General features: G+C 47.8%; 1 protein-coding gene across 1 annotated transcript in view; it reads right to left on the reverse strand.

The window, feature by feature from the left end:
* Positions 1–901: 901 nt before the first annotated feature.
* The window catches only part of EXOC6B (exocyst complex component 6B), a 259373-nt gene continuing 236314 nt past the window's right edge, over positions 902–23960 (reverse strand). The window contains 3 exon segments of the mRNA XM_042470120.1: positions 902–6732; positions 8703–8714; positions 10486–10598. Of these exon segments, the coding sequence (XP_042326054.1) occupies positions 6606–6732; positions 8703–8714; positions 10486–10598 (252 nt within the window). The 3' untranslated portion in view covers positions 902–6605.

Below are 23960 nucleotides of genomic sequence, written 5' to 3' on the forward strand. Positions count from 1 at the left end.
TTCCCAGAAACCAGCGTCCAACCTTGTCAGGGGCTGCAGGTTTTAGACTGCGTTAAGGAACTGGTCAAGTTCCCACATCTATTGGGGAGGCATCACCACCACTGCATTGTCATTAAGTGGTTTAAGCATTGCACTGTGACTCTGGAGACCAGGGTTCAAAGCCCAGCCCGGTAGGTGACTTTGGAGAAGTCACACACTCTCAGTCTCGGAGGATGGCAATGGCAAACACCCCTCTGAAGAAACATGCCAAGGCAATCCTGTAATAGGGTCGCCATAAGTCAGAAACGACCTCAAGAGGAAGAAAAAGAAGAGAAGGGGAGAATAAGAAGAGGAAGCACAAAAGGAGGAGGGGGAAGACGAGGAAGAAAAAGGTGTGGAAGACAGAGAAGCAGAAAAGAAGTGAGAGGATGAAGAGGAAGGAAAAGAAGGAAGAGGTGGAGAACCCCCCCCCCCCTTTAAATGTTCCCTTGGGTTTTCAATCCCTTTTCTTCTGGTTTTAATAGACTGCGCTGTCGGCACAGATCCAGGACTGAGGCATTGGAAAAGGTAAAATGGCAGCAGGTCCCACACTGAGAGAAAGTCAGGATATAAATGACACACAGAGAGAGACAGAGATCAGTGCCATGGCAGCTTTCTTGTCTACAGGATGGTGAATCCCTTTCTGCGTTCCATCCAAACTTTGATGGAGCTGTCCAGAGGGCTGGACTTATTTTGGAGACAGGGCTTGGTGCCTTTAGACAGTTCCCATAAATCTGGCCTAAACCTCAGAGTGGGTTCTCTGTCCCATTGCCACCGAGGATGAAGAAGGGGAACAGAGGGAAGAAGGGTCTCCACTTTGCCATCACCAATATTTTTAAAAAGGGATGCAGAAACAAAACCAGCCGAATTCACAGAGTCCCATGACACTGTTTTAATAAAAGTTATGGCAGGAGAATAAACACACAGTTCAAATCAACATGCAAATACCGAAACGTGGGTCAACCGGTCAACCCATGCAGCCCCCGTTTGCCAGCGACAAGAAAAAGATCCCTTGACCACCATTGAAACTCAAAATGCCCTATGAATCCGTTCCCTCTTTTTTTGTGCAATGACTTGTGCAAATAATAACAACAACCACCACCCTTTTTATTAAACACATTACTTTACAAAAGTACTCCCTCCAAAATAAAAAATAACCAAAAAATACCCAGAAAGGAACTACCTATATATATGTTGCTTATGAGTGTGTATATGTGCGTGCATGTGTGTATATATATATATATATATAAATATGTATACGAGCAATTGATAAACAAGAGTACTGAGATGTTTCGGTGCTGGGTTTGCTTGTGGTTTGAGCCAAAAAGATGCCAATGAAGCAGAAGCATTTTTGGAGTGCCTCTGTCCCGCATGAAGGATGGGAACAGGAGGCCCCAAAGGTCAGAGTCTGCTCCACTTTCCTTGCAGTTTTGGGACTTTTCTGGCACTTTTGGGGTAGCCCCTTGGTCTCCTCAATGCTTCCAGCACCCTTGAAGCACCCCAGTTTTCAAAAGGGTTTCCAGCTTTGGGGTGCATTACAGCTGCTGCCATTACCCAACTGGAAGTCTCTGAAGATGGCATCTCCTGGGTTGTTTTGCCGCGACTTCAAGGGCCACAATTCTACAGTGTGAGAGGAGCAGATGGGTCCAGCAACCAAAAGGAAGGGTGCACTTTTGCAACAGGGCCCTGGATCTGAATGGTACCTCCATTTCAAGCAGACCCAAAGAATGAACTGGGGAATGGCAAATCCCATTGACTCAATGGCCATACTCTAGCTGGCTTTACCAACAGCAGAAAGGCCAAGTGCTCCTGGGCATATCAACCTCTCATCTAAGTGAAAAGTGTTTTATGTGAGAGGGCAAATTGTTGGGCAGATTTCAATAACCAGCTGCCAATGCTGCCCTCTGCTCTTAGGATGGTACCAAAGTGCCAACTTCACATTCTGATCTACAATTTTTAGCACAACCACAGAGAATGATCACGATTAAAATATAGAAGAAAGAGAAGGATGGATGAGGAAGAGGAATCAAAGGATGAAGAAGGAAAACACAAGGAAGAAGAAAAGAAAGGGAAGAAGAAGAGAACGAAGAGCAGGAGAAAGAGAAAAAGTGAGGGAGGAGGAGGAAAAGTAGGACGAAGCAGTTGAAGTTGTTTTTCTGAAGAAAAATAAACTTGCTTTTTTTTTAAAAAACAAACATATAAAAGATTTTTAAAAAGCGAAAAGAACCAACACAAAAATATCATTGAAACAGAGAGAGTCCATCTTTCTCACTTATGGTTGGAAAGCAGGATGGAAGAAGTGCCATGACTTGGGACCGACGGGACGCAAGCGCTTGTGGGTTTTTCTCGAGAGGAGCTCCCTTCTGACCCGCTGGAAGGGGTTACGTCCGGGAAAATGGCCGCCAGCCATCCCCAGGGCTGCCCTTTCCCATCTTTGCAAAAGGCAGTCCAAGATGGGCTTCCATTAGCCAGCAAAGGAGCAAGATTAGGAGGCTGGACTGAGATTATTGTGCAGATGCGACCCAAAAGACACAGAAAACCTTAGGGACGCAAGCACCCAATGGCACATGGGTCCATTGGCACTTCTCCTACCATCTCCTCGAAATAAATGCCCAGGCATTTAGGGTGGGAGGCTTCCCCATATTGCTAAACTGAATTCCCATTAACAATGGTATGTGGCTGCTGACACGTATGCAAAGAAAGAGAGAGAGAATACTGTAACACCATCCGCTGCAGAGGACACACACAATTCATGGACATTAAAGGGGATTTTAAAAACTATTAAGTGACTTTAGTTTTCTAAAGAAATACAATGAGCACACACACACACACGCACACGCACACATTTTCTGCTGATTAATTTCCTTTTGAAGGGATGGTTCTGCATTACTTAGAACAAAATCTTAATTAGGAACAGAGCGCCGAAATTCCACTTTTCATCCCCTTTTATGCGACGAGTGGTTTGGAGCCTGACCCTCCTGAAATCAGACACTCCCAGACTGAATTCCCCGGATCGCTGAAGGCGGACCGAGGCGTTGGCTCCGGAGGTTTTGCAGGTGCCAGCCAGCCCTGGCCATGGATTGGGGCCAAAAGGGGTTTGTTTTGGCTGCTTTGAGGAGACACAGCACCACACCTCAAGGCTGGCGGTTCTGCTGGGTTCCTCTTTCAACACAGTGTCATCGCAACTGTTTGCAATGTTTTGTGTGAGAACTTCGCCTTTATTTTGCTGCTGGGTGGACTGAAAGGAACAGCCACCTGCAGAAACCATGGACTGCACTTAGACGCAGCCACCTTGGAAACTGGGAAGGCTTTGCGGCTAAACAACTGTTCCCTCTCAACCCCCTAAAAAGGAACTTTCCTTGGTGCCTGAGTTGATGGGACAGTGTCAGTGGGCAACGGGTTCAAGTCCCTCATCCAGCAAGCCTTAAAGGCAAGGGACCAGGCTTCCATGAAAAGGAAGGTGTCAATATGTGGCATGCACAGCATCCACAACTGCACCCTCCTTCCTGCAACTCTGCCCTTTTTGCACTCTGGAGCATTGGTGCCCACAAACCTATCCCAGCGGCACAGGGAGCAGGGCATCCCAGAATCCCCTGAAAGGTAGCCATGGATGCTGGGAGGTGTCCCCCATCTCCATGATTCCACCCAAGATGGAAACAACCCTTGGAAAGGCTTGCTTACAGCCCCTCCAGGGATGAGAGGCTTCTTAAGGTTGCATTTGCTTTGGTCTGCTTCTTGGGCTCTCCAGGGTGGCCTGAAAGGAATCTGACTGCCCCATGGAAAGCAGATGCCCCAAAGAGACCATGTGAGAGAATGGATAATGGGTTACTAATTGGGGAGCAGATGCACACCAACAGCTTCAGCTCTCACCAAGATGGCATTGCTTCACTCTCTCTCATTCTTGTGCATTGAGTAAGCCATGGAACAGCTATGGGAATGGTGCCCAAAGAGGTCTGGACTGGTTCACAGCAACTTAATTTGGCCGTGGGACCAATACCATCAAAGGCAAGGAAACATCATCCAGCTCAGCAACATCAGACTGGCCTTGGTATCTCTTGCACCTTGCATCTTGGCAGTGATATTGTTGGTGTTAAGAGTGCCCACCTTACTGCCACTCTCACAGTCCGGGGGAATGGCCTAGGACAGATCAATGCCCCCCAATACCAGGGAGGAGAGGTGGCCATCCTTCAGCTATCCCCAGTGATCAAAGAGCACAAGAAAGGCAAAACGGTGTTGAGCTAGAAGGGTCGTGCGACCCTAAATCATTGAGGGATTTCTTGGGGAGGGAAGTTGGCAGCTATCTCCCTTCCCTTCCCTCTGCTTGGTCTCAGACAATTCCATGTTTTCCATTTCCAGGCAGATATGCAAAGCTCGACCTGCTGAGGGGTGGCTTTTGGCAACCTTCCCTTTTCAAAGGAATTGTGTCACCCACCTTGGCAACCTTGGACTCACTGGGCATCCCAGGGGACACAAGACCACCTTTGGGATCCCGGAGGACTTCTGATATTTTTAGAATGAATTTTTTTAAAAAGCAAAAGGTGGGTTTCCCTCCCAAACAACAAACAAGTGGCACTCACATATTCCTACAAGTGGGACTGGCCCCATCCAGCCCTCCTCTTTGCACCATCACACAATTTTCTCCCTGTCCCCCCCAAGCTGGCCATGAAGGACATCTCCCGATGCCACTGGGGCCACCTGCACCATTAGCCTTGGTTGGCATTTCCCTAATGCTCCAGAAGAACGGCAGCCTCAAACCTCCCACCATCTTTTCCTCAAGAAATGGAAGGCAGGTGGGTGCAGTACATTGAGAATTTGGGGGACAGGAGGCTCAATGTGGAAGAAATACAAGAGCTCTTCCACTTTCTGGGAGTCTTTTGCTGATTTATCACAGTCCCCCAAAACATGACGTCTACACTTTCTTACTGGGAGGGGATATGGACCTACACCTAAAGGGAAAACGTGAACCGAAAGAGATGCCCCAAGCAATCCAGTGGGTCTCTTGTCCCTCAGCGTGAACTAGTCCCTTCTTCAAAAACTCCTATTTAGAAACTTTTTTGTTTTTAAGAAAAGGAAGATTCTTATACAGTTCCTACAAACATTAAACAAAGCCCTCCCCTTATGATCCTTTTATAACCCTGAAAAGAATGAAGAGGGGGAGATGGTTTGAAAGCAGATCGCTTACAAAGAGAGCCACTGCTATTCAGAGGCTGATAAACCCTTTAAAAAGAAGACGACGACTGAAACACACCACGGAGAAATACCGTCTAAAATAAGCAGCTTGCTCCAAAGAAGGATGTCAGGGCGGTAACTGAGGTCCAGTGGAGGGATGCGCAAGGCCCCCTGTGCAAGAGGTTTTGGCATTGCGGCAACCCCACAACCCTGGCGTCTGCAGGGACACCCACCTGGTACTTCTGGGGAAGGCTCAGAAACACAAAACAGGTCCTCAAAACAAGTTTTTAAAAAAGAAAAAACTCTGAACTACAAGTCAGAGCCCAAAGAAAACACAGTGCAAAAACAGAAGGCAATGCAGAACCACTTTGGTGGGTTCTTCCAAAGGCCTTGAATTCATTCCCTTTAATACCAGACAGCAAAGAGGGAGGGTAGCACAAAAGGAGAAAGGAGAGAAGGTCTTCTCTCCCCACTTTAAAAGAAAAAGAAAAAATTCCCAACTCCTTTTCCTGCTGCAAATTGGCTCTGGAGCGCTTGGCCCTCCAAAGCCCCCAAGATCCCAAGACCCTCCCTTGCTGCTTCTACGACTCTCAGCTGCACCACTTGGTGCATAAAACCCAGAGATCTCAAGGCCCCTTTCTTCACACTCACTATAGGCATGGAATACTGGACAACTGGAAAACTAAATATACAAATAGCCAGGGTTTCACGGGGACGGAGACTTTCCCTTTCAAACAGGAGAACAGCAGACCCAAAGAAGCACCATCCCCACAGAGAGGGTCTCCAGCATGAGGCAAAAGGACTATTTGAATACCCAAGGTTCAGCACCAGGTCCCTGGAACCGCTTCATGGAGCAAGGTACCACTGGATCACCTGCGTGACCAGCTGTGCCACCTGGAAATCCAAACACTGGTGTCTTCACCATGGGACAAAGGCCACCCCAGCACAAAAACAGAATGAAAAGGCCCCCTTGGGGGAGGAATGCATTCTAAAAGGATCCCCTCCAGCCTCATAAAGCACGTGACTACCATGCATAACCAAATAAAACACATCCTTGCCAAGGGGCATCTGGAAGAAACCTGGGTGTACCTCTGACGTGGCAACCGCCTTTTTTTTTAACACAATGGCACTGTTTACAAAACCCAACCCATGTCCCTGGTGTTTGTCTTCCAGAAGGGGCTTCCATCATGGCCTTTACAAAGCGGCTCCAAGCCCCCAGAAGCAGGAGGTAGCTGCAGAAAACAGAAGATGTGCCTGCCATCAAGGGTGTCAAAGGCGTCCAGGCAGTGAGATCCCATTCCTCCACAGAGCAGCAGCAGACTCCGCATGCCAAATGCAGCTTCCTCTCCCTGCAGGGCGCAGACCCCCGGACACCGTCCCAAACCCCGACCTGGGCAACCGCCTGGACCACCGTCCCCTCAAGAGTGGTGGCTGTTAATGAGGCCACGCAGCTGCTTCGCCACAGTCTCTATCAGCTTCTGCTTGTCCCTCTCATTCTTCCGGAACTGCGCAAAGACGTTGTTCTTGCGGCTGGTGTCTTTCATCCTGCACGGATTGAGAAGAAGGGGGTCAAGCCAGAGGAACATCTGCATGCACAAACACACACCCTCACACACAAAGCCATTCTGCTCAGAAAGCTTCCTTTGCATGAAGGCCCAGGACTGTTGGGACAGGGTGACCATGGTCCTCCTTTTCCCAGACATGTCCTGCGTTTCAATGTTCTGTCCAGGAGGAATTCCAAAATGTCCTCCATTGGGAGCATGACTAAGAAGCATGAATTTATATTTCTATGAGCGTTTTTCACTTTTATTGGGTTATGCCCTACATTTGTCTTGAATGTACTACATTTTGTGGTATCTTGTCCTCCTCTCTAGTTCACTTTCTTACTTCTACTGATGCAACCCTTAGGAAAGGCATGTGTTGAGGACTGGCAACCAAGAACCTTCAAGAGGGCATGGTTCAAATACTGGAAAAGTGATGTGGGCATGATCCATATGTAGCAAGGGTCTGCATGCATGTATATGTGCCTTCAAGTTGCCTGTGTACTTATGGCCACCCCATACATTTCAGTGGATTTTCTACGGCAAGAAGGACTCTGAGGTGGTGTTGCCAGTCCTTTTCTCAGTGTCTGGGATGCATTCTCATCCCATCCAAATGCCAACCAGAGCATGACCCTGATGAGCTTCCAAGATCAGACTGGATCTGGGGCCTTGAGGGTACTTAGGTTTCCATATCCTTTTCTTTGGGTGCCTAAACTGCATTTCCCAAGGCTCTGCTGAAAAGTTTTAACTTCCTCCAGTAATAAAGAAGCCCAGACAATATGAAATTCTTTCGTTTCTGACTGCTGAGCACCAAAGCAGGACACGCATTGCTGTCCATGGGTGGGAAAGAGATGGACCCTTTCTCCTAAGAAGGACCAGAGCACCGTCTTTGCAAATCTCTCCCTGAACCATCTTCCTAGGCCTGCCCTTCAATTTTCTGCACAAAATGGCAAATGTGCCACATTGCACTTGGAAATCCTGTCACACAGAAAGCCAAGAGGCCAGGAATCAGACGGGTTTTGGCATTACAAAAACAACTGGTGCAAAGTCTTTATGCCTTGCAAAGGAGGCAGCCGCTCTCTGCCCTGGAGATCCCTGATGGTGAACACCTGCCCTTAGAAACAGAGATGAAGAGTTTCTGGGAATTTTGAAGCTGGAGAGAGAAATATGTTTCCCCCTTCAAAGGATTTTTTTTAAATATAGAGGAGTTTTCACAAAACTTGGGGGGAAATGCCTGCCAGCCAACCATGTCTGTTTTAAAACCCAAGAGTAGTGAAAAGTGATGTGAGACGCAGTCTCCGTTGCTGTGGCGCACCGTCACATCAGGAATAAATCACTGAGCCTCCGATCTGTTTGAAAGTCTGACTGAAAGGCTCTTGATGGATGCTGGAGCCCAGTGGGGCTATTATGCTATGAAATAGGAGCACAGGTAAGAGGAAGATAATGGCCAAAGCCCTCAGCCAAAATGCTTAGCATCCTTCTGCCCCAGGGCTTTTTTTTTGGGGGGGGGGGTTGCTGAAGCTTCCCTCTAAATGAGAAAAGCAACCCTGGGAGAACAGCTCTGCTCCAGCAGCCATTATCAGGTCAGAGGACATTATCAGACAAGGGAAATTGGAAGTGTAATCCAATGGCAATCCAAACACAATCATGGGTTTTAACGTTATTGTGTGATAAGACTACCACACACAATTTTGGGCAATGGCAAGCTATTTTCGGGCAATGGGGAGTCAGTTCGAACGTAATTCGCATTCACGTAAATTTGTTGAACTAGCAACTTTATGTGAATGCGTTCTGGCCCCACTTTCTTTTCATTCAAAATTAAGAGAAATCCCTCCCATGGGATTAACTCCACAGATGCTAAAGGGACAGGAGGAGGCTGCTTCCGGGAGGATGGACATGGCACCAGGAACCACAGAATACGGGGGGTTTGTGGCACAGAGAACCAAGGAAGCCCCAAACCAGCCAGATACTTACTCTCGCAAAATCCTGGCAAGGAAAAGGTGAGAAGAGAAAAGAGAGATAAACCAAAACAACAGGTTAAGCAGTGGCTGGGGAAGTCAGGAAGTCAGATCCACAGTGCCAATGCAGCAGAGACCTTGCAAGCCATTCTGGTCTTGGGGAGGAAGAGGAAGAGGAAGGAAGGAAGGAAGGAGAAATCGAAGAGCAAGCGCCATGCCACTTGAAGCCCAGCTGGAGCTGCAAAGGAGGGGAGCAGGGTGGGCAGAGTTGGGGGTATCCTTGGGTAAAAGCTGAAGTCATTTTGCACAAAGCAGGAAATAATGACAGCAGTGGCTGGTAAGCACAGCTATCCATAAGCAACACAGACGCTAAAAACTGCACTTTTTTTGTGGCATGATCTTTTCTTTCATTTCTTCATATGAAAAATGCATTTGTGAAAAATGCATCACTCACCAGAGGGAAAACAATGTTTTTGCACAGAGAACAGTGTGTTTTTTGAGCCAAATGTAAGACTTATGAACATTTATGGTTTTTTGTGGGTTTTTCGGGCTCTGTGTGGCCATGTTCTAGAAGATTTTCTTCCTGACGTTTCGCCAGCAGCATCTGTGGCATCTGGCATCTTCGACTTCACATTATGAGCATTTATTTTTATTTATTTATTTTTGCAAAACATCCCCAAATGCAAAATATGTGGTGAACCATCTCACAGCAACTGACAAACTGTCTTTGCTCTTCTCTGATTTTATGTTAATTTCCTCCCTTACCCTTTAAAGATTGTTTAAGTTGCTTGCCCTGATCCCAACAACACATTCTATACATTGAAATCCTTTCTTTTGCCCATTCGGAGCCTCCTGCCAATCAGTTTTCTCCAAGAGCTAGGATTTCTCTTCTTGTCAGAGATGGAGACAAACATTCCCATTGCAGCTGGAGATGCCCAGCACCCATAGCTTTCATCCAAGGATAACTGAAATCCCTCCAGAAAAGTGGCATGATTTTCTTCCCCAACCCCAGGTTCTAAAATGGAGAAAACTAAAAAGTCTGCCCCCACCTAAAGAAATGCCTCTTCATTCTCCAAATCTGTAGCTGTGCAGGTACTTCAGTTGAGGATTTGGAAATACAGTCTGCAAAGGTATCACGCAGCTCCTTTGAGACTAACTAGAAAAGAGAATTTGGTAGCATGAGCTTTTGTAGATGTGAGCCTACCATTTGAGAGACTGTGTGGTGTAGTGGTTTGAGCGCTGGACTAGGGCCTCCAGAGATCAGGGTTCAAACCCATGCTGGGCCATGTAAACCTACTAGGGGACCTTGGACAACTCGCATTCTCTCAACCTCAGATGAAGGCAAGGACAAAGCCCCTCTGACAAGAAAACCCCATGATCAGGTTGCCTTAGGGTCATCAAGTCAGAAGTGACTTGAAGGCACACAACGACAACCCATCGATTTACACACATGTGGGCTGGTCATGTTCACTTCAATAAAGCCTCCCTCTGTAGATACTGAGAAGGACTGGCAGCAAGCAGAAGCAACCTGTAGCAGTGCAATGCACACAATAACACACCGCACAGACACACACAGACGAAGAAACTACAGACATAGTGAGAAAGGCTCAACTCCATGGGGCAGAAGGCATGCAACAGCTGAGCAGCAAGTGATGGTCGAACTCCTCCAGCCTCCAAAAAGCACAGCCCAGGCAGCCCAGGCAAAGAATGATTGGGGAGGGGGCTTAGGCACAGTGGGGAGAAGCTCTCTGCTTGTCAAAGCAAGCACAGGAACCATGGAAAGAATGCCGTGCACTCACTTCTCCAGCAAGATCAGGGCCGTCGTCGGGTTCACGCGAAGGTATTTGCAGGTTGGTTGCCCATAGTCAGCTAGGTATGTCGACCAGTCCCACTGGAGGAACAGATCCAAGAGCTGGAAAAGAGAAAGGGGGAAAAGGGAGAGAGGTTCAGTTATAGCCACAAAGAACACAGAAGGGTCATCGTTTGAGATGCAGTGTCGCCTGCCCAAGGGTGGGGTGCAACCTTTGGATCTGGTTCAATGCCCAGCTTGCCCAGTTGCCCCATGGCACTACCATGGAGCCACTGACAAGCCTATAGCAATTTGATATACCAGCCTCATTACTTCTATTTTATTAAGCATCCTTGAATCCTAGGGCTGGAAAGTGGCAGTGGACGGCACACACACATTCACACAAATGAACATGTGCAGAGCATGCATAGACACATGTTTATTTGTGTGTTTGTGTGAATGTGTGTGTGTGTGTCCCTCCCCACTTCCCAAACCTGTGAGTCAAGACTCTTCCAAAATTTAAAACCAATAAAGATAAAATCAGCATCCCTAAAGAAGAACCCCAACCTCACCGCAATTAAAATATAATGTTATTATCAAAAGAAATTAAATTGTTCAAAACATGGTTATAAGAGACATAATAAGATAATAGGCATCGTCAAAAAAGACAAAACAAATAGTTAGAAGAGCAAATGAGGTTTGAAATGTCCCTATGAGCCAAACTGAACAAGCTGAGGCTGTCACACTTCGGACATATCACAAGACGACGATGACAACAACAACAACAACAACAACAACAACTACAACAACCTTTATTTCTAAACAGAAGTGGCCCCAAGGCCAATCCTGGTTTTGGAAAACAGACATATTTCTTAAAAAATTAAATGCTAAACAGTACAAAGCTATTTAAGGGGTGAGTTGCTGCTCGTAGCTCCTTCCAGGTGAGGCTCCTCACTCTACCTTTTCCATAAGAGGAGAGTGACCCAAACGGTGAAAGGTCTGGAAGCCACCAAGCCTTGTTAGGAGAGACCTAGGAAGCTGGGTAGGTTTAGCCTAGGGAAGAGGAGGTCAAGAGGGGTATGATAGCCACATTTATATATTTGAAGGGATTCATATTGAGGAGGGAGTAAGCTTGTTTTCTGCAACTCCAGAGAATAGGATACAGAGCAATGGATTCAAGCTACAGGAAAAGAGATCCCACCTAAATATTAGGGAGAACTTCCTGGCGATAAGGGCTGTTGGGCAAAGTGGTCCTATTACCTCCCTTGTTCTAGACACTATATTTCTATTGATGCAGCCTAGAACTGCATGGGCTGTTTAAGCTGCTGCATCACACTGTTGAGTCATGTTCAACTTGTGGTGTACTAGCACTCCCAGATCCCCCCTAAATGACCAGGGGGTCTTTGCAGCCTCTCATTCATAAGGTCACCATTAGTGCAAGTTGACTTGATGGCAGACCCTTCCAGCTCTAGGATTCTATGAAATCAGGCTTTGGGGGCATATTCTAAGAGCTGTGAGACAGTGGATTAGATGCTTGTACCTTGCAAGTCATTAGACAGAGCTTGGATGGACATCTTTTGGGAATACTTTAGCCGTGAGTTCCTGCAGGACAGAGGGCTGGATTAGATGGGTCCTGTGTCCCCTTCCAGCTCTGTGAGTCTATGATCCTTATTTGGGGCAGTCTAGTGGTCAGAACTGGTGGCTCTTGCTGTCTGTCCTGCTGAATTTCCAACCGCTGCTTTTTCCTAGCTCTGGAGTGTGCAGCTGTCAAGCCTGATTTATATGGAGCTGTGCAGCTCAACTTATCCAGTTTGGAGAATGGATGGTATTTGCATATTTTTATTTTGGGGGGAGGGTGGTGGTGGAGTTGGGCTCTACCCCAGAAGACAGCTGCTGCATGTTGGGTGGGAGTCTGGGGCTTCCCTTGCACAAGACTACTCTCACCCCCAACAAGAACACTGCTGCTGCTGCTGATGATTTAGTTGCGGAGGTGAAAAGTTTAAACAGTAAAACCAATAAAACCACATTTATGTGACAGATAAATCGCCTTGCATTGTCAAAGAGTTCTGGTGCGAGTGCTGCTTTGCTGCTGGCTTTGCAAAGGGACCCTCCTCCTCTTGCAAGGGTCAATGAAGGAATGAAGAAGGAGAGAGGAAGAACAGGAAGAGGAGGAAGAGGAGGAGAGGACTGCAGCCAACCAGTCAGGCCAGCAAGGCAGAAAGAAAGGAAGCAGCCCCAGGGAGACCATGGGAGAGAAAGGGACCCCCAGCCAGGCCCACAAGATTGATAGGGCTCAGCGGCTGTAAAACACACAGGCCATCCATCATCCCTTCTCCCCTCGACTCTTGCACACTAGACACGCTGTGAGCCTTTGCTGGAGAAGGAGATGACACCAGGCATCCTGGACTGTGGGGTGAAAGGGCATGCCATCACAGAAGGGACGGAGTGGCCTTGGCTTACATGGGGCTGGGCAGCATACAAGTCACCCCTGGGCCACATACAGTCCCCTCAGGGGCTGTCTTGGGGGACCTTCACACTTGTAGCCAATGCAATTCTAGGTTGCATCAATAGAAATATAGTGTTGAGGTCAGTGGTTCCCAGTCCTATTCTCTGGAGCAGCAGAAAACAAGCTTGCTCCCTCCTCAATATGACACCCCTTCCAATATTTAAACAGGGCTATCATATCAACTCTTAACCTTCTCTTCTCCAGACAGAGTTGCACAAGTACCACAGATCTTCATTAAGAGATGCTCTATCTCTGCAGTGTAGATTCTTGGTCACTGGGGTGTTTGGGGAGAAGTCATATTGGGAGTCTTTGGGCCATTTTCCCATTGTAAGTATTGCTGTTGGTTTTTTTTTAAATTAAAAAGTAAGTAAATATCTCTTTTGAGATGGAGAGAGTACGTTCAAATGAAAATGCTGCCCTGCTATGAAATTTTCCTTCCATCCCGAAATCCGCAGCATTGCAAAGAAGGAGACACTGATAATTCTTCCCAGCTAGTCCTCTTCTCTTTGCTGCATTTACCTTCCCTTGGTTGCTTTGCCTGCCTCTTTGCTTTGGAAGACTAAACGCTATTTCTAAACTCTCAACGGAAGTGTTAAGTTACTGCACTGAGAGAAATGTAAGAATCATGCGCTCTCTGTGTGTGTGTGCGCGTGTGTGCACTCATGCGCGAGCATGTGGAATTCTTATAGAAAAGCAATGCCTTCATTTCTCCCCCCAGCTATACCCTTGGGTCTATCCAAAATGCCCATTCCCTGAAGGATTCTTGCACATTTGTAGGGGAGGAAGAAGAACTTGAGTTGATGCCCATAATGGACAAGTTTTATTCTAGTGTGCTCACTGCAGCAACCGAGAGGGAGGCCAGGAAGGGAAGCTAACTGGCCAGTCCTAACTGGCTTCAAATGGCCCGACGGACTCTCCTCAATTACAATGGGATGGTGCTTGCCTTTCCAGACCAAGGAGCTTAAGGTCACATGCAAAAGAGCCAGCAAGTGGATGCTTCTAGGGGGCCCCTGTTTGTTAGTGCAAATGCCACATTTTGGCACCTTCTGTCCTCAAATGTTCCCCAAGTGCCACGTTTGCTGCAGTTGATCCTTTTGCTCCACACTGGAGCAGCTGAAAAAGAACCCAAATGCTTCTGCTTCTGTGGTGAAGGTGCTCCATTCCAGCTTGTCCAGAGGAGCCAAATCTGGCACAGTGAACATGGCTGGGTACCAGGATGCTAGCTTCCAATTCCACCTTGGCTAAGCCCCTTTCTCTCTAGCTCTGTTCCTTGATCCATAAATCCATGAAGTAGTACCGCCTTCACATTCAAGACAGAACAACCAGACTTTTGCAAAACAGTGCTTAACATCACCTTTCTGACTTTGAAGATAAAGCAGTTGGGAGGGAACCTCAGCTCTTCCAGAGGTGCGGTGCCAAACCGGGACCCTGTGCGAGCTTCCAGCCGAAAGGTCCTGCAGCCCTTCATCCCCCAGCTGCTATTTACCCCATTTGCTGCTCACTTTATTTTGGGTTCAAATACCAGAGAAATGGCTGCATGCACCCCAGAATATCCAATGCACAACTTGCCACAAGAATGGGAACGATGGGAACACTGTCTTTGCCGAAGATGCGAGAGAGAAGGGGGCCGGTCTGTCAATGTTCCTCCAGAGCACTGCTAACTTTCAAGGAGCCAGACCGGGGCCACAGACATCTGTTTATGTCCTCAAACAATCCTTGAAAAGCTCACAGGACAGACGGCGGTTCAACAGTGCCGAGTCTTCAGGGCGGCCGCACCCGTATCTCTCCTGTCTGGATTGTTTTTGGATGCACTCCTGGGCCCGTTTGTAGGCTTCTATCTTTATTAAATTAGGTTTCCAGTGGATGGATTCCAGAAACCTTCGCTCACATCTGCGCTTGCTGCGTCGAAGCGCTTTCATTTTTTCCATCTGCAAATGCTCATAATTTATTCCCAGGAATATCGCTCAGCTTCCAGTAAGTCCAAAGTGTTATTGTGAGACTGCAACCCAAGAGTCTCTCCTGACCACTTCCATTTTAAGGACCTGGTGTCAAAGTGTCACTTAAGCAGGGACACACACACACATACATACACATGTGTGTGCAAAAACACACCTTGGCTCTATTTTGCTAACCTTTTAGGGCTGGCAGTTAGCTTCCAGACCTGCCAGCATTCATTCTTCAACAATACTGCTTTGCATTTGCCATACATTTAATGTGGCTGGTCATGTGCGCACCACATTGGGAAGAGATCTGTGAATGGCCCTCTTATTTTATTTATTTTATTTGTAAGCCGCCTTTCTCCCAGGAGGGATGCTCCTGAAAGAGTGTGCATTGTTGGCAGAGGGTGAAGTCACACCCCTGAGAAGGGCATGCTGTGAACATGGAAGGCAAAGACATCCACTCTGTGGCATCTCCAGCTCAAAAAAGACTTGGACATTGAGATTCATCATTAGAATCATCAAAAACAGAGTTGGAAGGAAACCCAAAGGGCCATCCAGTCCAGCCCACTGCCAGGCAGGCCTAGACAACTAAAGCGCTCCTGAAAGATGCCCTGCTTAAAGCTCTGCTTAAAGGAAGTCTGCTTAAAGACCTTCAAAGATGGAGGGACCACGATCCAGGGAAAGCTGGATCGAAGTGCAGGGGGATCTACAGTTCCAGCATTTTCGTTCTCACAGGTGGGCAACTGGATCATTGAATCATAGGATCCTAGAGTTGGAAGAGACCCCAAGGGCCATCCAGTCCAACCCCTTCTGCCATGCAGGAACTCTCAATCAAAGCATCCTCGACAAATGGCTAAACATCCCCAGCTCCCTAAGTCTCTCTTCATAGGGCATGGTTTCCAGACCCTTCACCATTTTAGTCCCCCTTCTCTGGACATGCTCCAATTTGTCAACATTGATGCGTATGCAGCCTTGTGCAAGTGAAAAAACAAAAAGCAATGAAAAGGGTGAACATCCACAGGATCTTTGAAGCAGACCTTAATCTGCAGGAAACAAACTAAAGAGGGTGATTATTTTTTTAAAATTCATTTTTTAAAACTCTCTCATACTTCACATTTTTGTCTCCAGACTGCAGGAGCCAAGGAGTTTTTTGACTCTGTCGCCAGTCTCTGCAGCTCAGCACCTGCAGCCGAATTCCTCAGCAAGGGCTGACCCGGCTCAGCTGTTGTCGCTTGCAACGTGTGCGTAAATGTGTGTATGTGTGAACCGAATGTAGGGAGGGGTCTGTGAGGTCCCATGGAAAGGAAAAGCAGAGAAAATCTGCCCCTTGACTTTCAGGCTTGGCTCAGAAGGAGAGATCCTTACAACAAAGCAGAAGGGATATTTCTCCTTGATTCTTTGCCTACAACTCAACATGTCCTTGTGTTGTGTCTTCTTGCATGGCCAAAGGGGGTTAGAGTAGATGACCCTTGGAGTCCCTTTCAACTCTATGACAACAGATGACCACCTCTTCTTTCCACACTTGTTCCACTGGGAAATAAACGTCCTTTGCCACCTGGCCAGGCTCCTGACTAGGCATGGGATCCCAGTGTTTTATCCAAGGTTCCCTCTTTTCCTCTTTTCCCTTGTTCTCATTATTCCAGGTGAGGCCTGACCAAGGCAGAATAGAGCGGCATTATTACTTTCTAGACACTATACTTCTATTGATGTCTCATAGATAGAATCGCACTGGCCTTTTTATCTACCACATCGCACTGCTGACTCATGTTCAACTTGTGATCTCCTTGGACTCCTAGATCCCTTTCACACGTATAAGTCTCCTTAAGCCAGGTGTCCCCCATAACCCTATATCTATGCATTTCATTTTTCCACCCTAAGTGCACTACCTTACACTTCTCCATGTTGAATTTCATTTTGTTACTGTTATATGGTAAACTTTAAGGTGCTTTGGCCAGCCCTGGTGGCACAGTGGTTAAATGCCTGTCCTACAGCCACTCACTCATAAAACCATAAGGTTGTGAGTTCAATGCCAGCCAAGGGGGCTCAAGTTTGACTCAGGCTTGCATCCTTCCGAGGAGGTGGCTAAAATGGGTACCCAGATTGTTGGGGGCAATTAGCTTACAGTTGTAAACCGCTTAGACACTGTTAGTTCAGAATGAAGCGGTATATAAATGAAGCTGTTTGTTTGTTGTTGTATGCCTTGAAGTCATTCCCAACTTATGGTGACTCTAAGGGGAACCTATCTGGGCAAGTTTCTTCTGAGGGGAGGGTTGCCATTGCCATCCTCCTAGGCAAAGAGCATGTGTGACTTGCCCAGGGTCACCTGGTGGGTTTCAGATCTGAGCAACGATTCAAACCCTGGTCTCCAGAGTCATAGTCCAACATTCAAACCAGGTGGTTTACAGCACAGGAAACCAGGGCAGCCCTTCAGCAACTCCTCCCAGCCGGTGGTAACCCCTAAGATGCCAATTGTGCCTGGACTACGCCAAGGCGGATGCCCCAGATCCCCTGAGCTTGGACACATATCCACCCGGGGCAAGGCAGATGGAAGGTGCCTCCCTGGGGTGATGCAGTGGAAAAGCAAACAAGGGGAACCAAAGGGCACAGGTGTGACCCGTCACCCATCCCAGCAGCTCTGAGAAACAAAAAAAGCGCCCGGCTCAAGGGAAAGTTCGCTGCCCCCGTCTCCTCCTAGAGTTGGACTGGCACGCAAAGGCTGATCCATCTAGCCGTGTTGCTGTTGCGTGCCTTCATGTCATTTCTGACTTATGGAGACCCTAAGGGGTTTTCTTGGCAAGTTTCTTCAGAGGGCGGTTGCCGTTGCCACCCTCTGAGGCCTTAATTCAGAATAATGCCATTCAGGTTGTTGTTGTTGTGCACCTTCAAGTGATTTCTGACTTTCTATGCCGCCGGACAGTGGTTAACATTTGGCTACGCTGTGCCCCCCCAGAGCCACGCTTCGTTCTCCTGGTTTTTCTTGGAGCATGGTGGAGTCTCCTTCTTTGGAGGTTTTTAAACAGAAGCTGATGGCCATCTGTTGGGGATGCTTTGGTTTCCTGCATGGCAGAAATGGATTGGTCATGATGACTCTTGGGATCCCTTCCAACTGTATGATTCTGTGATTCTTTTTTGGTGATGGCTTACACTGGATGCAAACAGAGCTTATTCCGTCTCCAAAATAACGAGAAACCTATTCCCAATATTTGCAGCCTCGACCTTCCTGATGGCCATCTGTCAGGGATGCTTTGATTGTGAATTCCTGCATGACAGAAAGGGGATGGATTGGATGGCCCTTGGGGTTTCCTCCGATTCTATGATTCTGTGACTAGAGATTCGGGAACCCAAAAAATAATGGGAACAATGATCTCGATCAGCACCAGCACAGTGATCCACATCTCCCCTGGACAGAAATACTGGGTGCGAATGCCCCCTGGATGATTTTCACATTGGAAATGACCCCCAAGTGGCTGCGGCACTTAACCCAGATCCCAGGCGAGGGCCCAGTGCAGCAAAGGCTCTTTGCCACTTTCTCCGAAAGGGTGGAGCCGGTGGAACGGCAGGTGCACGCCCTGGCTCTGCGGCAACGCCCGGCTGATGCCCGGCGCGGATCTCCCATTGCCCTTCTCTGCGTGCCAAGTTGCTTTGTGAATGGCAGCTCCTTTTGTTTACCCAGGGGAGGCTGGGTGGGGAAGCCAAGGAAGAGGGTGACCTCTCCCTCAACCCGTCCTGTCTGAATGAAGCCGCCGAGGCTCTCACCTCCCCGTGAACCTTTCAGATTATCTCAGAGGAGCTTCACCTTGCCTTGAACTTGGATGCTGCTGCTGCTGTTGCAATTGAGGCTCTCCGGCGCAAGTCACGTAGCGTTGCTAAACACTCTTGGAGCGGTGCATGCCAATGCTGCTATGGCACCGTCAACAAAGCTCTTCACACTTTGGACGAAGGGTTCGCTTGGCTTCCGTGTGGCTCTCCAAGCACGACTCGGTGACGCACTACGGGGGAATCCCATGAGGAACAGGGGATGGAGCACATCACCCACGGGTCTCTGGCAAGCCTGGGAAGCCTCACAGACTGGCACTGGTGTGGCAACCTGTGGGACCAGACCTCCAGCAGCAGGCTGTCAGAGAGGCACCAGGACCACCATTACGCAGTTAGCACCCACTGGCTGCTTTGAATCATAGAATCATAGAGTTGGAAGAGACCCCAAGGGCCATCCAGTCCAACCCCATTCGGCCATGCAGGAACTCAAAGCACCCCAACAGATTATTATTGTTATTGTTAAACTTTATTTCTAAAGCACTGTGGGTATGCACAGCGCTGTACATAAAACTAGAATAAAATAAATTAAATTAAAATGGACCTGAAAGTTGCGTACATGCCAGAAAATGGAATGTCATACAAAATTAATACACACAATGGCCTCCAAAAGAATAGAATCCATGACTCTCCAAGGGAATGTGTCCCACTATCAAACAGCTCTCACTGTCAGGAAGTTCTTCCTAATATTATCCCCTTTTTTGTACTTTGAATCCATTGCTCTGTATCCAGTTCTCTGGAGCAGCAGAAAACAAGCCTGCTCCATCCTCAATGTGACACCCTTTCAAATATTTAACTAGGGCTATCATGTCACCTCCTATAGAATCATAGAATCCTAGAGTTGGAAGAGACCCCAAGAAGGGCCATCCAGCCCAGCCCCATTCTGCCATGCAGGAACTCTCCATCAAAGCATCCCCATTGACAGATGGTCATCCAGCCTCTGTTTAAAGACATCCAAGGAAGGAGACTGCTTGGGCTTGTGCCATCAGCCCTCTGTATCCACAGGTTTTGCGCATGCGGAGTCCAGCATCCATGGCTTGAAAGTATTTTTTTAAAAATATATCCCAAAAGCAAACCTTGATTTTGCCATTTTATATGATGATGTTGTGTGCCTTCGAGTCATTTCCAACCTATGGAGTCCGTAAGGTGAACCTATCACAGGGTTTTCTTGCAGATGCCACACAGGGCCATGCCGAACAGTAATGTGGGGTCAAATGGGGTCCTGGGGGCACCTCTTAGGCCACTGTGGGGAGGGGGATGGAGGAGGGAAAGAAGAGGTAAGTCTGGCCGGTTGCTACCAGCAGCATCTGCTCCAAAAGCCTCCTGTGGCCACATTCCCATTACGATTTAAAGTGAATTGCTGACTGGGTTATATGACCATCGTTCCCATTTGAAACCAGCTCCAATCCTATTGTGATTGGTTTAAATTGTGATGAAGCGAGGCAAACACAAAAAAGCCCACTCTTTCCTGACACTAATTCTTTGGCGGTTCTTTTGAAAAGGATCGATTCCAAAGTACGTTCAACAAGTGGGAACGACGGATCTGAGTCGCATCATTCTGGAGGAGAGGGACTAATGGCAGAGAGCTATTTACCATCCCTCCTCAGTTTTTGGGACATCCACCATCCCCCCCCCCCCCACCTCCTACCGCTGCCTTTGTCCTTCTGGGGTGACCTTTGGGCGCATTATTATTTTTAAACAAAATAAAATTGATAGATTTGATTCATTGCTTTTGCAACTACTTGCAATTACCCAGGCAATCCAATGGCAGCTCATAGTGAGGCAAATTGCTGCAAAACCAATGAATTGAATCTTCTATCAGTTTAGTGTGTGTGTGTGTGTGTGTGTGTGTGTGTGTGTGTGTGTGTGTGTAGTTCCCAAGTCAGGCTGCCTGGGCTGCCGCTTACTTTGCTGATGACGCACAGATGATTGACTTGCATTTTGAAGCGGCACAAACTAGTGGGGATGACAGTCGTGCCAAAAAAGAAGCGATTACAAGGGAACAATGAGAGCATCTGCTTTCATAGTGGGAATGACGGACCTTTTGGAATCTATTTACTGACATGGAGCGAAGGCGAATCGTAAACCAGGTTAAAGATAAGCAGAACAGGGAGGGAACAGCCATGGGTCTGAGCTGACATGTCTGCAGCCTCACGGTGAGCAACCTGTGGGCACCAAGAGGGCAAGGAGGAGCCATGGCTGGGAGCTGGTGCTGATGAGGCTTGTCACTGACAGTAAGCTTTGTCACTCTTCATGCAAGAGCCGGTTTTAAGGGGAGAGGTGAGAACACTCCGGTGGCAAAGCAACACAAAACACACCTTGACTGGGCATCTCCAGGGCAAATGATTCACTGCACTGAGAAGGGCTTTCCAAGAAAGGGAACATTCTTTCAGGACTTTAGCATTGTCTGGACACTTTCTGGGCTCCCAGCATCTGAGCCTTTCCAGGATAAATATGAACGATGAAGGATTTCCCAAGGAATGAGATATTTTAAGAGATTTTAGCACTGTGGTCAAATCCAGACATACCTTGTGGGCTCAGAAGTAATACACAGAGTTGTCCGGCTCAGAGACTGTCTCGCGGATACCAAAAAAACACCAGCGAGGAGCAAGTGGGAAATTTGTATGACTTGGTTTGCACACATTCTCTTTTCAGCTTTCTCTGTCACCCCGGGCCATTCGCTCTCACTCAAAGCAGAATGAAATGCCCCACTCATCTTCCCCCCTAGATGTGGGGTTTCTCCTGACTTTCCCATCTGGAAGTTAATGCCTGGTCATTGTGAGGCTGTCAAGAGATCTATGGGGGTTTTGTGCACATTTGGCAAGGAGACAACCTCCAGAAGAAGTGGATGGTTTCTGGGCATCAACATCCGTATACATATGCATACATTTCTCAACATTGGCACATGTGTGTGTGTTGTCTAAGCCTCCTTCTTGATTGGCTTTGCTGGTTGCTGGGAGCTGCAGTCCAAGCACATCTGCATGCATGGTTCCACTCCTTGCCTAAGTCCAGCTGATAGCTCCCATTTGAGTAGACTCACTCTATTAGCGACCAAATGGTGATCCAACGCTTATGTAATTTCTAGTGATTCAAAAGGTCCACTCTAGCGGAAATCATGTTGGCCCTCCAGATGTTTTTGCAGGACAGCATCTTGCAGTATTCTTGACCATCGTCTATGGCAGCTAGGACTCATGGGACTCGCAGTCCATCTGGAGCTCTGCATAATCTCTCCCTCCTTCTGTAGAGGAACAGCACACTCCATTTTGGGATTATCCATTTCACAAAGAGGGGACCAAGTCTGGCCCCTGAGCCTCACCTTCGTGGCTCCTGAAGTCAATTACTAGCCCCTCAAAACTCCTCAATACCTCATTTTAAAAAATGAGCACCATTTAAACTGCCCAGAACCTCCCAAATGTGGAAACATGCAGAAACCCCCTCACTCCACTCCCCAAAGCATCAGAGAAACCCATACCAAGCCCCAGTTCCTCTGTGGTCTACCTCAAAATGTTAACAGGAAACAACAAGGTATCAGTTCCTGACACCATCTTGAGAAGGACCTCTGGAGAAAATATAAGTACGGTCCTCTGCATCCAAGGGAACCGTGTCCGAAAAGAAATAAGTTTTCTCTAGGCATTTTCTAGGTCCTCCAGCATGATTCTCCTGGCATGCTTCTGGCGCAAATTGACCATAGAGTCACGCTGGAGGACCTAGAAATTCCCAGAAAGGTGTTCTCTCTAGGAATCCCTATGTCCTCCAGTGCAACTCTGTGGTCAAGGCCTCCCAAAGTCACTCGTTTCAATAGTGTTTGCTATTATGCACAGTTTCGCATTTGCACGGCAAGTCCAGGAACATATCCCACTTGGATGTGTGGCATCAAACTGTATGTATTTCAAGCTTGCTGTCAAGGGGTGTTCAATCCACAGGTATAGGTTAGGGGGACTGGTCTCTGGACCCTCATTTAGTTGTCTACCCCTGATCTAGCACCAAGTTTGGTGGACACTGGAAGACCGAAGCCTTTGAACAGGCCAAAGGTGGTCTCGACAAGCAACTTGGCCACATAAGCACTTTTCTTAGCAAGTAGCTGGAAGAACCGTTTGCCAGTGTTTCAGATGCCATAGAGGCTCCTGAGACGATTGGCACGAAGGGAACCCGATCAAGCCACTAATCTCGCCAACCGCGCTCGGCTGGCAGGGAGACCACTCCCGCTCTCGGCCGTTGGGTGAGCTTCAGCTGGAGCCGGTCAAGCAGCAGGCGGCGGAGGGCTTAATCCAGAGAGCATGTCAGTCAGGACTTGTTGCAGCACCAGTTGGAGCGGATGGAGCATTGCCTTTGGCACTGAAAGCAATAACAGGATTTATGGCTATTTGCTGCCGATTAAGAATAAATCCGTAAACCTGAAGCAGGAATCTGAAGTGAAGCAAAAGGCTTTCTCCTTTTGGTTTATGCCCCTTTCACCCCTGGATGGCTTTGCCAAACTTAATTTTTGCATTTGTGGAATCCGGTCACTGAGGTTACAAAACTCAAGAGGGAAAACATTTGCTCAGGTCAATGTTCGGGGGGAAACCTCTCTGCTTAGTGGCTGCAGGTGAGCAATGACTCGATCTATTTCGTGTGCAGAGGCTTAATTACCTGGGATAAAACAGTATTACAAACTGAAGAAGGAAGGAAGGAAGGAAGGAAGGAAGGAAGGAAGGAAGGACGGAAGGAAGGAAGACCAGCCTTCAAAAGGAACGACACAATCAACTCAACCACGAAGCAGGAACATGACCGCACATGGCAGCAAGCAGGGAAACAATGGGCTGTCCAAAAACTTCTAGGCAAGTGGCTCAACCTCCCTCTGTATGTTGTGTTGCGACTTATGGTGACTCTGAGACAACCCTACCATGGGGTTTTCTTGGCAAGATTTGTTCAGATGAGGTTTGCCATTGCCTTCCCTTGGGGCTGAGAAGGTGAGCTTTGCCCAAGGTCTCCCACCAGGGTTTAATGGCTGAGTAGGGAATCGAACCCTGCTCTCCAGAATTTCAGTCCAACACTCAAAGCACAACACTACTCCAACTCCCAAAAATCCCATGATGGGTTCACCTTAGAGTCACCTTAGAGTCCTCTAAGTCAGAAATGACGTGAAGGCACACAACAATGGCAACAACAACAACAATCTGATCCAAGAGAGGAGGCATTGGCAACAGGGCAATAGATAAGAGAGGGGACATGCCCCATCCTTGGTGG

The sequence above is a fragment of the Sceloporus undulatus genome, chromosome 5 (assembly GCF_019175285.1).
Source record: "Sceloporus undulatus isolate JIND9_A2432 ecotype Alabama chromosome 5, SceUnd_v1.1, whole genome shotgun sequence".
NCBI classification, from domain to species: Eukaryota; Metazoa; Chordata; class Lepidosauria; order Squamata; family Phrynosomatidae; genus Sceloporus; species Sceloporus undulatus.